The sequence below is a fragment of the Erithacus rubecula genome (genome assembly GCF_903797595.1).
Source record: "Erithacus rubecula genome assembly, chromosome: 17".
Lineage (NCBI taxonomy): Eukaryota > Metazoa > Chordata > Aves > Passeriformes > Muscicapidae > Erithacus > Erithacus rubecula.
In genome coordinates, this window is record NC_136669.1 from 8,550,580 (window position 1) to 8,563,883 (window position 13,304).

Genomic DNA, 13,304 nt, shown 5'->3' on the forward strand with positions numbered 1-13,304 from the left:
AATTATAGATAACACTCCAGTGGAGAGCAAGCTGCATACACTCTGCTGACAGACTTGCTACTGAAGACATTTTACTGTCATTATGAGCATTTAACAGCTCAGGTTTATGAGTGCAACGCCGTCCTGCAAGTTTGTGTTTTGTCTGAGCCCTGGCACAGCCTACAGGTCTGGAAAGCCTTAACTGGAGGCAGGTGCTGCCTTTTCAGAGCAATTAAGACATACCTTAAGATGACCAACACACAGAACACAGACACAGCAATTCTTGCACATATTTTTACATCTTCTTAAAGGTGTTTGAAACTGAGCTTCTTTCTGAAGGCTTCTGAAGCACAGAGTTGTGATAATTTTTTGTGTTTCTGTGTGGGGAGTAGGGCCAAATATGTGTTTGATGACAGGTGCAGAAGTGCACATTACCACTGAATTCAGGGGGAAAGAATTAATTGTGTTTCAGAGCCTCTCCTTCCTTGACAGGTACTTATTCCTTAGGCACTTACTAGGATATAAACAATTAGTCCACAGAATTTCAGAAGATGCCAGATGTCCTTCAGAGTGCACAAACCTGTTTTGCAGGCTGTCACACATAGGAATTGTGTAAACTCAAACACTAACTTTTTAACAGAGCTAGTAGTTTGTTTTTCCACTTTGGAACATCTGGTAATCAAAACAAAAGTGGAATTACGATAATTTTACTGGCAAAATAACTACTGGGGTGTAAATGGTCCTGTTTGCTTGAGGTTTTAAACCCTTATAAAAGCTTTTCTTGTTTAAATCTCTTCTGTGTCAAAATGTTTAGAATAAATATATCAGCTCTTCATTTAATAAATACTAAAATACTTTTCTTATTGAGAAACACCCATATAAATCCATCCTCACATAGTGACTGACTTAAGTTATCAAGACTGTCTAGAAAAAAATCTGGCTTAGGGTTAACCTATGATGATTGAGGAACAAAGAAATTGTTCTCCCACAGCTGCAGTTCTACCATCCTTGTGCTGCTTCTGAGCTGTTAGATTGTGCTGATTCTGTCCAGCTTATTAAATTTAGTGACAGAACAATCCACTTTCTTTTTCCTCCTGGGCTACTCAGATGAATCAAATAAGAGGCAATTGTCAAATGCCAGGGCTGGTGTAAAGTAGGAATGGGGTACAGGACTTACTTTTTGGTGAAAGCAAGTTATTGATACAATAAGCTGTCCCAAGGCAGCTTCACCACTAATTTGCAGCTTGTGCTGAGTCAGTCCTGCAGCAGTGACATGGAGGCCTTGTTGATATGATATTGTGAATAGTGGTCTGTACTTTGGTAATAAGTTGCACCCAAGCTCTCATAAGCACTTTGTAGCCTGGCAGGGACACCCATGAAATACCAATGCTTTAACCATATGAAGCAGAAGAGAAAGTTGTATTTTACCAGAAAGCTCCAGATAGGTTAACAGCTTCAAGAAGTTACTTACTCACCACCAGCAGGTAAGTTTTTAAAATTCCATAAACTACCAACACCCTTAAAATGGAAAGAGAGTTGTTTTAGGGTGCTGAGTTACAATTGAATTGACTCATTTTACCTTGACATCAAGTAACTTCCTGAGCTAATGCAACATGGGAAAGAAACATTTTGACTGAGACTGGGAGGAGCAGGAAAGGAATACAACTTCCCTTTCTGGTGTGGCAGCCAGCTGGGATTTGAGTGACGCACCATGAACTGTGCCCTGAAATTTAAAGGTATTCAAATACATACAGTAGTTATGCACCTCAATGAGTAGCCTGATATGTTAAATTTCTTTGAAGTCAGAAAGAGCCTTTAAAACAAAGCCGAAGGAGCAAGTTATTTACTTAGGAGAAAGAGAAGACAAGAGGTAAGAGGTAAATTATTAGAAGTTTGAGTAGGTGCCAGGAATTTATAAATTTATATTCTTAAACCCTGGCAAATTCTTTTCTGGGTAGGCTGTGGAGATGTAGCTGAGAACTAGAGAATAGAAAACAACTATGTTTCAGCATGATGTCTTCATTAAGAACTAAGTCAGCTCCTAAGCTTTACTTGTGCTCCTGGAAGTGTAAGTGAATAAAGAGGCTTTTATATTTACACAAGACCATGTCAAATCCAAACTAAGATATCTTGCCCTGGTAACATCTTTGTACTTATTTGTTGTTCCAACACTGCTATTAAACAAATGCTTTTTCTGGCCTGCTCATCTCCCTGTGCTGGACATTGGCAGAACTGTAGTCCATGAATTCCCTCACAGAAATGTATTTGAAGCTATTTCATTGGAAGAATTTAAAATAAAAAGATTCTTTGGTTCTCCAAAAGTAGCAGCAGAGCATAAGCTCTATTTCACAGTCCAATCATAGAATTACTCCACGTCTGCAAAGGAATTTAGAACTTGTCTCACATTTCATTGTGGGTTGGCAATGAGTACTTTGAAGCTGGATTCTTCTTTTGGAGGGCTCCAATCTAGAGTTAAAGCCTTTTTCAATCACTCCTTTGGAGCAATTAAACACATACTGCAAGCTTCAAAAAGAGCATAAAATTAATTGCTTTTGCTTTAGATAGCAAAAGAGCTAAATTAATTGCTACACCAAAATGCCAGTTTATAATTCTCTGTGTCCATCTTCTTAGCTCTCAAATCCCTCACATGCTCAGCTCATTATTTTTAAAAATAGTCATGTGTGGTTTTCACTTCTGTGTGTATATGCAACCCTTATTCCCCTTAATTGTGTGTCTCTAAAAATAAAGATGGAAAGGTCCTTTTTGCGAGTCCCATCCCTTCTTTCAGGTGACTAATTGGAAGCTCAGAATTCTCAGCTGTGTGATCTATTGCTTAGTTACCCTGTATTGTTTAGATCTCAGAGATCTGTAAGGTGGGTTCTTATTAATATTTGTTCATGATGCCTTTCTTTGAATGCACAGGCAGTGCAGTTCCTCCTTAGACAGAATTTCTTCTGTGCTTTGTATACCGTGAGACTCCTGACTGAAAAACAGGAGAGGTAGAGTAGTTTAGGTAAGTAGTTTTTCTGTCAAAACTGTTATGCCTGTGGGTTTCTTGCTATCAGTGCTCAAAAGAAACAAAGATGGAGATTTAGGTGTGCACATTGTGAAGAACCTGTGCATATTTATAAACCTTATGACAGTTAAAACATAAATAGCAGAGGGATTGCTTAATGTGGAAGGAATGTGCTGAGCAAAGAACACGCATCCAAGGAAGGGAAGATGAGATCATTTAAATGATGTAAACAGTGCCTGAGTTAGGACTGGGAAGATTAGAGAAAAGAGGGAATCTATTTTGAAGAAAGGCAGAGACTCTGTGGTTTCAGAGAGCTGAAAGGCAGGTGTAAGATTGGTGGAAAGATGCATCATGTCAATCAAAATACTGAAGCAGCTGAAAAGAAATCTTGTGAAGTACAATGCAGACCTCTAATTATCTATTTTTATGCTTTCTTTTAGATCAGCAATATTTTGATCAGAAATTTAACCTTTTGCTTCTTTAGAAGCAGCATGGCCAGCAGGACCAGTGCAGTGACTGCCACTGCTGAGGCCACACCTTGACTGCTGTGTCCAGTTCTGGGACTCTCATGACAAGAAGGACATTGAGGTGCTGGATCATGTCCAGAGAAAGGCAACAGAGCTGGGGAAGGGGCTGGAGCACAAGTGTGATCAGGAATGGTGAGTGTTAACATGCTGTTCACTCTTTCTGATTGCAGGGACTCTCTGACATGGAGAAGCTCAGAACTGCTGCTGGATACCATAACAACCCTAGGCCAGATCTCCTGCTTTATAAATATGGTAGGAGTTTTATAACACTTCAGTTTTATATGGAAAGTTTTATATGCTGTCTGTCTCAAGGGAGGGGGGAATAGAAAACTGGTTCCATGTGGGATTTTCATGTGCTTTCTTTTCACCTTACTAATTCTCTGGAATTCCAGTTGAGGGAGCATGTTGTCCATTAGAGATCCCTTAAGATTTTAGTTTCAGTAATGACTAAAACAGAATGGCATTATTGTTAAGAAGAAAGAATAACAGTGTCATGGGATTTTTAAAGCTGTTCTTCTATGGCTAGTTAACATGTTAACATTCTTGCAGAAAATAATTACTTCATTATGGAATTTTGAGACTGAAATAGTGAACTTGCTTCTAAATAGACTTAATTACTCTAGAAGTATTCTGTGCCAGTGTTCTTATTCCAGAGACAGCAATTTGCAAGGGGAATGATTCTGGAGTAGTGGTGGTTAAATCAATTACAATTTCTCTCCTGTCTTGAGAGAGAGCACACATTGGCACTGTGATGCTGTACATGAGAATTTGAAAAATGTGAATGTGTGTTACTCAAACCTTTGAATAGCTAGAGAATTTGGCTAAAATTACCAGAACAAAATTTTTTGCTAGACTTTAGTGTATGCCAAACACTTCACATAATTCAAAATTTTTCCTGCACATTTATTTTTGTTGTAACTCCAATACTCCTGTCTCCATCTTACCACTGATGATTTTTAGTTTATTTTGTCCACCTGCAAAATCACTAGAATAGTGGCATGTAGGAGATTATTTTTCCAATACAAAATGTAAGTGCTTACATTATGAAATAAATTATGTTTACATTCTGTAAAAACTATTGTACCAACATGAAAATAAATGTCACTGGCATTCTAATAAGCATTGGCTTAATTCAAATTTGCTTGCACAATTCCTCTTTCATGCATTGTTCTTAGTAGTTACATAACTATTCTGGCACATGTAGAATGTCAGAAAAGTGAAAAGGTATCTTCTTTCCTCCAAGGGTTTGCAGTCTATTAGCCCAGCTTTCCTGGGATGTGCACTTCCTCTGTGCCATAAACTGGTTCCAAGCTAAGTCAGCTTTAAACACAGTGGGGGATACAGAAGCTGTCTGTGATTTAATTGACTGTGTTTATACTATTGTTATTTCAATCACTATTTTAAAGGAACATTTTTCTCCTCTGTTGTTTTGCTCTTTAATCCACTTTGGAAATACTCAATGTAGCAGCAGCAACATCACTCTTTTCAAAGCTGTGGTCTAATTAAAATGTGCTGAACCAAACAGGCAAAATCCACATTGTTCTTGTTTTTGCTCTGTGTGCAAATGACATTAAACAATATTTTGTCTAAGAGCTGCATTGTTCTGTGCAGCTTGTAAAAGTTAACATGATGAACCCTTTAATAACTCCATTCTTTTATTTATTTGTACCCCATTCCTAGAACAACTTATCTCCTCCCTGCCATACAGTCAAAATATGCACTTCACAAAACATGGATTTCTGAAAATAACTGTTTTGGAAAGTTTTAACACTGTTTTAGGAGATGACTGTCTGTAAGACTGCTCTTCCTTGAAGTGCAATAACTTTTGAGAAGAAAAAGTAGTGTCTTTTTGCATGTACATTGGTCTTACTGATTTTTAGGATTGTTGAGGTGAGGTGATTTTTACAAAACTTTTTTGGGGGGATTTATTCTGTAAATAGCTTTAGAGAACTGGAGAGGATCAGAGCAAGCCTGTACTATAAGATTTGACAGTGTAGGTCAGTTGCTTTAGTGAGTGGGAAAAAAAGAGCTGTGCCAGCACAAAACCATCAATGTAGAAGCAACTATACAACCAGAAGAATTCCTTTGTCAGCCTAGCTAATGTTGTTTGTGAAGGGAATGTTATAGTCCTAGCAGAAAAACCTCTTTCTCTTGGTAAGTGCTATGTAATTATGCCAGCAGAATTTCTGAAGTACAGTCAGGCAAAAAAGCTGGCATGAGCTTGAACAGAGAAACCCTGAAGCAGTGCCAGAACAAAACTTTGTTGTTTAAGTTATGTGTGGTAAATAGACCTCAAGTTATTGTTCTGTCACTGATGAATTTCAATCTTTAATCATTGACATGATGATATTATTTACTTTGATTTTCAGTCCAGTGTTTTCATTTTATTGTTTTGACTTAGACACAACAGCTTTTATCAAATTAAATGGTGAAGAATAAAATTTTTCTTACCTTTTCCAGGTGACTGATTTCTGTCACATAATATAAATTCAACATGTTACAGATAAGAACTGACAAGGATTTCTGGAAGTCTTCAGTTTCTCCAGATGTTTAATGAAACCAACAGTCAAATGTGGGTTCATGGTGGGAAATGCTCTGGCTGGATGTTCAGTGCTTGCTGTGCCTGTATTAGGCTAGAGCAACATGGAACTGGAGGTGTTCTGCTCCCAGGGGAGAAGGCTGTAAGTCTAAAACATTTGTGCATGTTTGTGTACAGCTGGAAAGCATCAGTTCCTGCTGTGTGCTGGGCTCTGCTCCCTTCACCTGTGCTCCCTTCACCAGTAAAAACAATTTGATTTCTTGAAATCCTGTTCAGCAATTTGAACTATCTAGAACTACTAGAACTAGCAGTGCTAAAAGCATTATTGTAAACAACAAAAAGAAAATATAGTTTCATACTGGTCTTTATAAATTGTTCCCAGATGTCACTCCTGAGTCAGACAGAAACATTTTAGAAACAAATCTAAGAATTGGTTTTCCTTTTTCTTCCTGTTTTTTCTGCAGGTGATACTTCTCTTCTTGCACTTTCCCCCCACTGTTCTCTGTAAGGATCAACTCCAGCAGGCCAACTTAACTTGTCTGAATTATTCTTAGGGGATATCTTGGGGAGTTTTTGAATTACAGTTACAGTAGTGTAACTGCAGAAATACTTCCCTGGCAATCCTTCATGATTTATGGTTAAATGATTGTTGTAGTTGATAAACACTTTCTTATTTTGTCCAACTCGGCTAATTTCTGCCATACTTTTGAAGCAAAATGAAATTACAAGAAGAGAGCATTTATTAGCATCAACATGTAATTATTTGGAAAGCCAGTGCAAGCTCTGTAAGTCCCATAACTGAACAAGAACTGAAATGTAACTTTACTGGTAAATAAGACATATAATTATTATTCCCCAAAGGTAAATATTACTGTAGGAGGACCATAATTTCAGTAATCTAATTTTTTTGTGTCTTTGCACAATCTACCTATAAAAAAGCAGTGTTCTGCTTAGAGGATTTAATGTGTATTACACAAGTCAATGGATCAATTATTAACATAACATAACTACAGTTTCTAAGTAACAATATCCTTTTCTTAATGTCACTTAATGAATTTATTCTTAATGCCACTGTTTATTGTTTAATTTGTTGGCTGAATTAAATATTTTACTTTACAAACAGCTTCTCAATTGAGGTCTAAAACATCTCATATTAAAGTCAGTTGGTATAGTACACTTCTCCCAAAAAAGTAATTGAAGGGTTGCTTGTCTGGGTTTTATAAAATATTAACTTCCTTCTATCAAAATTACTCAAAAATGAAGGTTGTACAAGAACCTTGTTAAGCCAGAAAATGTCTTCCTTACTCCTGACATAGATTTTGAAATAACATATGCATTAGTTGTGTAGTGAGATCTGTCAGTGGGAACTATTGCTTATCAAGAGCTATTGACTACGTTTGCTTTCACACCCTTGAGAGGAACTTTTGGATGTTAAGATGTGCAGAAAACAAAGGCAAAAGGCCATGACAACCATAATTCCTCATCATTTTTTGAATAATTTGTTGCCTGTGTTTTGTCATTACATACATCACTGGCACTGTGTATAGCTAAGGGTAAAAGGCTGGGACTTAAATGGTGGCTGCTTAAAGGAATGACACATTAGAGACCCTTTACTGTCATTGCTCTCCAGTTTCCAATGTGTGAAAAATATATTGCTTAATTATCAAGAATTTGTGGTTTGGGGTACATCTGTCAAAAAATTAGTTCATCCTTAAAGGCTGTAAGCTTTGGGAAATAGCTGTCCAACCACAGAGTGAGAATTATTGCTGTAAGAGACAGCAACATTCTCCAGAGCTCTGATGAAATTAGCAGTATTGTGCCTTTTACTTGGGGGGAAGTTTCCTAGAGTTTGACTAAAAATATGAGAGTACTTGGTATTTACTTTGTGTCTTATGAGAAATATGTTTGAACTCTAAGCAGCCATATAGGAAAATGTTCTGTCCAACTGAGAGAGAAAGCATTTTTGCCACAATATCTTATCATCTTATGCATACAATTTCAAATAATTATGCATAAATTAATTTCTACTGTACTTAGAGTTTTACAGGACTTTTCAAATAAAGACATTGGTGCATTAGTTCATCAAATGTGGATTTCTGTGGTGGACTTAGTTGCACATCCCCCATAGGTGATCATCTGTTTATCTTTTTTTTTCTTCTTTTTCCCCCCGTTTTGTTTCTGGCCTTTTTTCTATGCCCCAGGACATAAAAATCCAGGAACCGACTGGATTGATGAATTAAAGCTGCTTGTCATGTGGTCAGGTAAGCCCTCCAGCCCTTCCTCACACTTGAGAGTACAGAGAGTGAAGAGCAGGACTATCCTTTTCATGAACATCAAGACATTTAATCAGCTTATCTGTATATAATTTAACCACATCTTTGGTGACATCCAGACATAGGCATGTTTTGTTATTTCCTTGCTTTTAGATCAACATTTCCCTTATAAAGTCCCTTTATAGTTTTGATCAATAGTACCAATATCATATCAAGTAGATATCAGTTATAGGATACATCACAGCAACATATAGAGCAGGAGAGCCTAACACAGTCCACCAAAGACAAATGTAAGCTATTGCACCCCTGAAAAAGTAATCCAGGAGTGCAGCAAAAGCTGGGATCTTTCACTGGAGTCAGTGGATAAAAGATGGAAGAATTGGATCCAGCTTGCCTATCCTGAAATTCACTTACTGTACCTGTGGATACCACGAAGATACTTTCATGAGTCTCTGCTTTCTTGAGATCATTGTTGAGAATCTGATTGTCCTCTCCATGACTGAAAAGGCTAAACATCATCTTAAATGCAAAACCTGGAACTACTCTGTGCATAAAGTACCAAATGGTGCTTCATCAGAAACATGGATGATACTGCAGCCCCTGAGGTTTCTTGCCCCAGAGTGTGATTGTATGGAGCAAGGCAGAACCAGTTTTATGGCTTCAGCACCAGCACTGACTTCCTAGTGAAACTTTTGGCATATCCCACAGTCTCTACCCTTATTTTCTTTTATCACACCTAAATCAGATTTCATCAATTCCTATTTATCCACTAATCCTGAAGAGGGAGAAAAGCCTGTGATAGCCTTGAGGGGTGCACCTGGCCCATAGAAACAAGTGCAGAAGCCACAATAAGCATTTCCATCTGCTAGAGACTAGAATACAGATCTGTTAGACTGCTCCACTAAAAACAGTTTCTGAATTCCCACATGGTGCATTTAGTGGGAAAATGTCTCATAGTAATGTGGTATGAAATTACAACTCCTTATACAATGTTTTCCTTTTATATTTCTGTAGTCAAAAAAGTAACTAACTTAAATATGGTAAAGAGACAGCCTGTGATTCTGATCTGTTTGTTGCAGTGATACTGGATAGAGGCAGTTACTGCTACTTGCTTGAAATTACTTATTAACTTTGTATTTAAAATAAACTCTTTTTAGAATAAAGCACCAAGACACAAGTTAGCTGTGTAAACTATTTTCATTGTGACAATCTGTAGTCAAAGCTTTTTATTTTTCCTGTGAGGAAACCAAATACATTTTCAGAAATGTTACATTCACTGTATATATATCTTCCTGGCTGGGAAGAAGATGTCCTATAAACTTATTTTTCCATGCTGTCTACTTCAGTTTTAGCCCAATGACAGTTCTGTATTATGGAAAATAAGTGAAAAATGAAGATAATGTTTTGGATCAAAATTGTAAAATATTAATATAGCACTTTTTAAATGATTAGAATGTAATCTTATTAAATTTCTCATAGAAACATGAAAAGAAAAAAAAAAAAGAAAAAAAAAGAAAGAAAAAAAAAAAAAGGTAAAACCCCCAAAATGAACTGCAAAAATGGCAACCAAGTAGATGATAGGCTAATTCAGAATTGAGAAGCAATCACCATGAAAAAAAGCCCCAAAGTTTTAGAGACAAGAAAAATTATTATGGACTCCTGTTTGGAGATCTGTCTTCTCTACAGTTTGTAGTATTTAGCACCTGCTCCAGAAACATCTATAAATAACCATTTTCTGTTTCAGACAAAATTTACATTGAAAACTGTCTTGGTGCAGCTGCTTAGTTATTCTACAATTGTGAATTGCCAAAAAAGGAACAGCAATTCCTTGGGGACCTCAGAGTTAAATCCTTTTCCTGTAACATGATCCAATGTAGTGGAGCTGTGATGGAAATCCATTCTTACTGCTAGCTCTTCTTGGAGTTGCTCAGACTGAGAACCCTTTTGTAGATGATCCTCACTATTTTACAATTTCTGTGGCTTTGTAGTTCCATAATTAGTGTCTCTGATGGCACAGTGCCCCAGAAATGAATACTTTGATAATCTGCTGCTCTCTTGTACTCCTTGTCACCTCTGGTGTTCCAGTGCACCTCCACCCTCATGTGAAAGCTACTGTGAGAAGAGTAAGTAGATTTCTGCAATACTCTCTGCCCGTGCTGGGCATCTTCATGCTGTATTTTACATTCAAGTTTGATGTGTTGGATGTGTTTACTGTACATTAGTTATTGTTTATGATTAATGTAATGCATCTCTTTTATTTCATAAGGTACTGATTCAAGTGGAATTCTTTGGATTTGTTTGGGCATAGGGTTGATTTTAATACTCACTCTATTCATCTTAATGGTCTTGTTTAAATGGAAGCACCTAAAGCAAGTAAAAGAAAAACTGGATAACACAGGTGAATAAATAAGATTCTTCATCAAATAATTTCAGATCATTGTACATTTAAGCTACTCTTACCATATAAAAACAGTGTATGTAGTCCAGATTCTGATGACTGTCTTCATTGGATTGTTTGGTATCCCTCAAATATTCTCCATGAAGTTATCATAGTTATTAGGGAATAAATATCCAGATGCTGACTTGCAAAAACAGCAATTTTTCTTTGTTTCCTGTCAGGGTTGTTGTATATTCATACCTGGCTTACTTGCTGCTGCTTGAGAAATCATTTATGTACACTCTAAAGCAAAAACTTTATAAGGGTTTCACCCTCATTGAATGCAAAAGAAATTCTTCCCAGGCAAAGGATACACATTCAATATTAGCTTTCTATTTTATAGTACTTTAAATAATTTTATTTAATATTGTAATCTGTGAGAAGCATATGTGGTATATTTTGTGAAGGTGAAAAAAGTTTTTTTCCATTTTACAAATAATATATTTGTGAGTTTTCAGACAATAAATAATAAGTAATTAGAAAATGTGTAGGATTATTTCAGTGCTTATTCTGAAATAGAGGGTTATATTGTCATAGAACAAAATATTATCATATGTAGCTACATCTTAAAACTTTCACTATATCTTAAAATTTTCACTGAGGTTAGAACATAGTTGGGCCATAATGAAATTTGGATCTTTAACAGCTCGTTGTTTAGTATAGCATGATGTATGTACTAAATGAACTTCTGTATATTTACAGACTCCTCTGTGGAGCCGAATAATACTCTCAAGGCTAATACTGAAAGCAGTGTGAATACAGAAGAAATTAGACACACACTCCCAAGTGAAACATTAATGTATTCAGTGGAAGAATGCACTTGCAGTGACTGTGGCTTGGTAAAACCTCAGACTGGCCGTGAAACTTCATTTCCATTACCAGCTACTGAAGAACGAGCTACTGTTCTAGTTACCACCAAATCTTTTGATTATTGCAACTATGTTCTGGGTGTTGGATGACTGGGAGAGAAGCATATTTGTACTGAGTATTAATAAATGAGTTATTCCAGAATAGCTGTTGACCTTAATACTTGCAGTCAGTGGAGAAGGTAGTACATCACCCTTAGAGATCTCCCATTGTGCTTGCATTAATATTGTCATATTATTTCTAATTCTATTATTTAATTAGTCAAGTATTTCTAGGCACTCAACTAGTTACTGGAATCCTAAATTTCAGAAAATCCTTACATAGGACAGCTTTTTTTTGCCTTTAGAGATTGTACCTACTTACAGCAGATATACACAACATAAACAAGTTTGCAAAAATATATATTCATGTTAGACTCAGATCTTGTGCCACAAATTACTTGATGGTACATGAGGATTGTTCAAAGAGGCATAAATAAAGACATACAGTACATCCTCAGTCTTGGAAACAGTAATTTCAAGACTAGAAACAGGAACATTCTAAAGATGGATACCTTGTAGAGCACGGAGGCGCCCGGGCTCAGACGGTATCACTGGGTCACCCTAAAGGAGGCTGCGGTGCTGGGGAGCACAGACCATGGAATGACAGATGTCCTGAGTCAGAAGGGCCACTGAATTCCCCTCCTGGCCTTCACTGCAATCCCTGCAGTCACATGGATCTCCTGCTGCTGCAGGTTTCCTTTCAGCACCAAGTGTTTTCAGACTGAGGTTTATTTCTCTTTTGCTCACTGTTTTTACTTATCCTTGTTATATTTACAAGGATGTGTGATTAGTCATGCTAGATTACTCTGTGGCTTAAAATTAGCAATACATTTCTGTCACCTTGCCTTCCAAGCATTGTTACTTTCCCAATATTAGGCCACAATTTTATTCCGGGAAAGCTGTAACAGAAACAACAACTACACAAGCAATCACAACAATGGTTTTTATTTGTAGCTAACATTCTACTTCAGTTCCTGCATGAATGACGAATTAAATATTTAATTGCACCAAATCTATGACTGATCAGTTACAGCATCTTTAGGAGGGTGACACAAAGTTTGGGGTGAGTAGGGAATTAGGTACTCTGGGTGGTTTTGGCCACACAGGGCCAACACCTCCCAAATAGGCTTACAGACTTATGACATTTCTTATTAGCATCGCTTTGTTTTTTTGTTTTTATTTAACGACCCTTTCCGAGCTTTCCCCTGTGCAGCACACGCGGCAGAGAACCCTTTGTCCCACCTTTCTCACCGTTCCTTTCGCGGAGTCGCGCTGCTGCCCCGCAGCTGCCTCAGCCGGTGGCTCCGGGTGCGCGCTGAGGGCTGAGGGCAGCGCCGGGGCCGCGCGGAGCAGCCCCGGGCCGGGAAGCGCTCCGCGGCGCTCCCGGGCCGTGTTCACCTTCCGGGGCGCCGGGCGGGTTCCGGGGCGGGCGGTAGCTGCCGGCCCGGCCGTGGCCGTGCGGGAGAGCGGCGGCTCCGGCGGACGGAGCCCCGCGGGCACCATGAGCGGTGAGTGCCGGGCCGGGCCCCTCCGCCCCGGGCCCGCCGGGCGCTGCGGGGGCTGGCGCGGGCAGAGCGTGCCCCGGGCCCGGGCGGGAGTGGCGCTGCCCTCGTTCCCTCGCGCTG

The 13,304-nt window shown here is 38.2% G+C and overlaps 2 protein-coding genes across 9 annotated transcripts in view; both read left to right on the forward strand.

Moving 5' to 3' along the window:
- On the forward strand, positions 1–12,298 carry TNFRSF17 (TNF receptor superfamily member 17). 6 transcript variants are annotated; one of them, XM_079320679.1, is made up of 7 exons: positions 1,471–1,715; positions 3,693–3,774; positions 6,026–6,207; positions 8,263–8,322; positions 10,323–10,457; positions 10,601–10,732; positions 11,474–12,298. In XM_079320679.1, exons 5-7 carry the CDS (start codon positions 10,343–10,345, stop codon positions 11,728–11,730), a joined length of 504 nt encoding a protein of 167 aa, XP_079176805.1. In that variant the 5' UTR covers positions 1,471–1,715; positions 3,693–3,774; positions 6,026–6,207; positions 8,263–8,322; positions 10,323–10,342; the 3' UTR covers positions 11,731–12,298. The 6 variants fall into 6 exon arrangements, 2 of the variants coding, with proteins under 2 accessions (XP_079176805.1, XP_079176806.1); XR_013776206.1 differs by lacking the exons at positions 10,323–10,457; positions 10,601–10,732; positions 11,474–12,298 and adding exons at positions 1,938–2,047; positions 2,902–2,992 and having other exon boundaries at positions 8,263–9,856; XR_013776208.1 differs by lacking the exons at positions 1,471–1,715; positions 10,323–10,457; positions 10,601–10,732; positions 11,474–12,298 and adding exons at positions 1,730–1,856; positions 1,938–2,047; positions 2,902–2,992 and having other exon boundaries at positions 8,263–9,856.
- A 727-nt stretch (positions 12,299–13,025) lies between these two features.
- SNX29 (sorting nexin 29) overlaps positions 13,026–13,304 on the forward strand; it is a 102,843-nt gene continuing 102,564 nt past the window's right edge. For all 3 annotated transcript variants that reach the window (XM_079320707.1, XM_079320705.1, XM_079320706.1), the window contains exon 1: positions 13,026–13,187. In XM_079320707.1, coding sequence (XP_079176833.1) covers positions 13,181–13,187 — 7 coding nt within the window. In that variant the 5' untranslated portion in view covers positions 13,026–13,180. The remainder of the gene's footprint in view (positions 13,188–13,304) is intronic.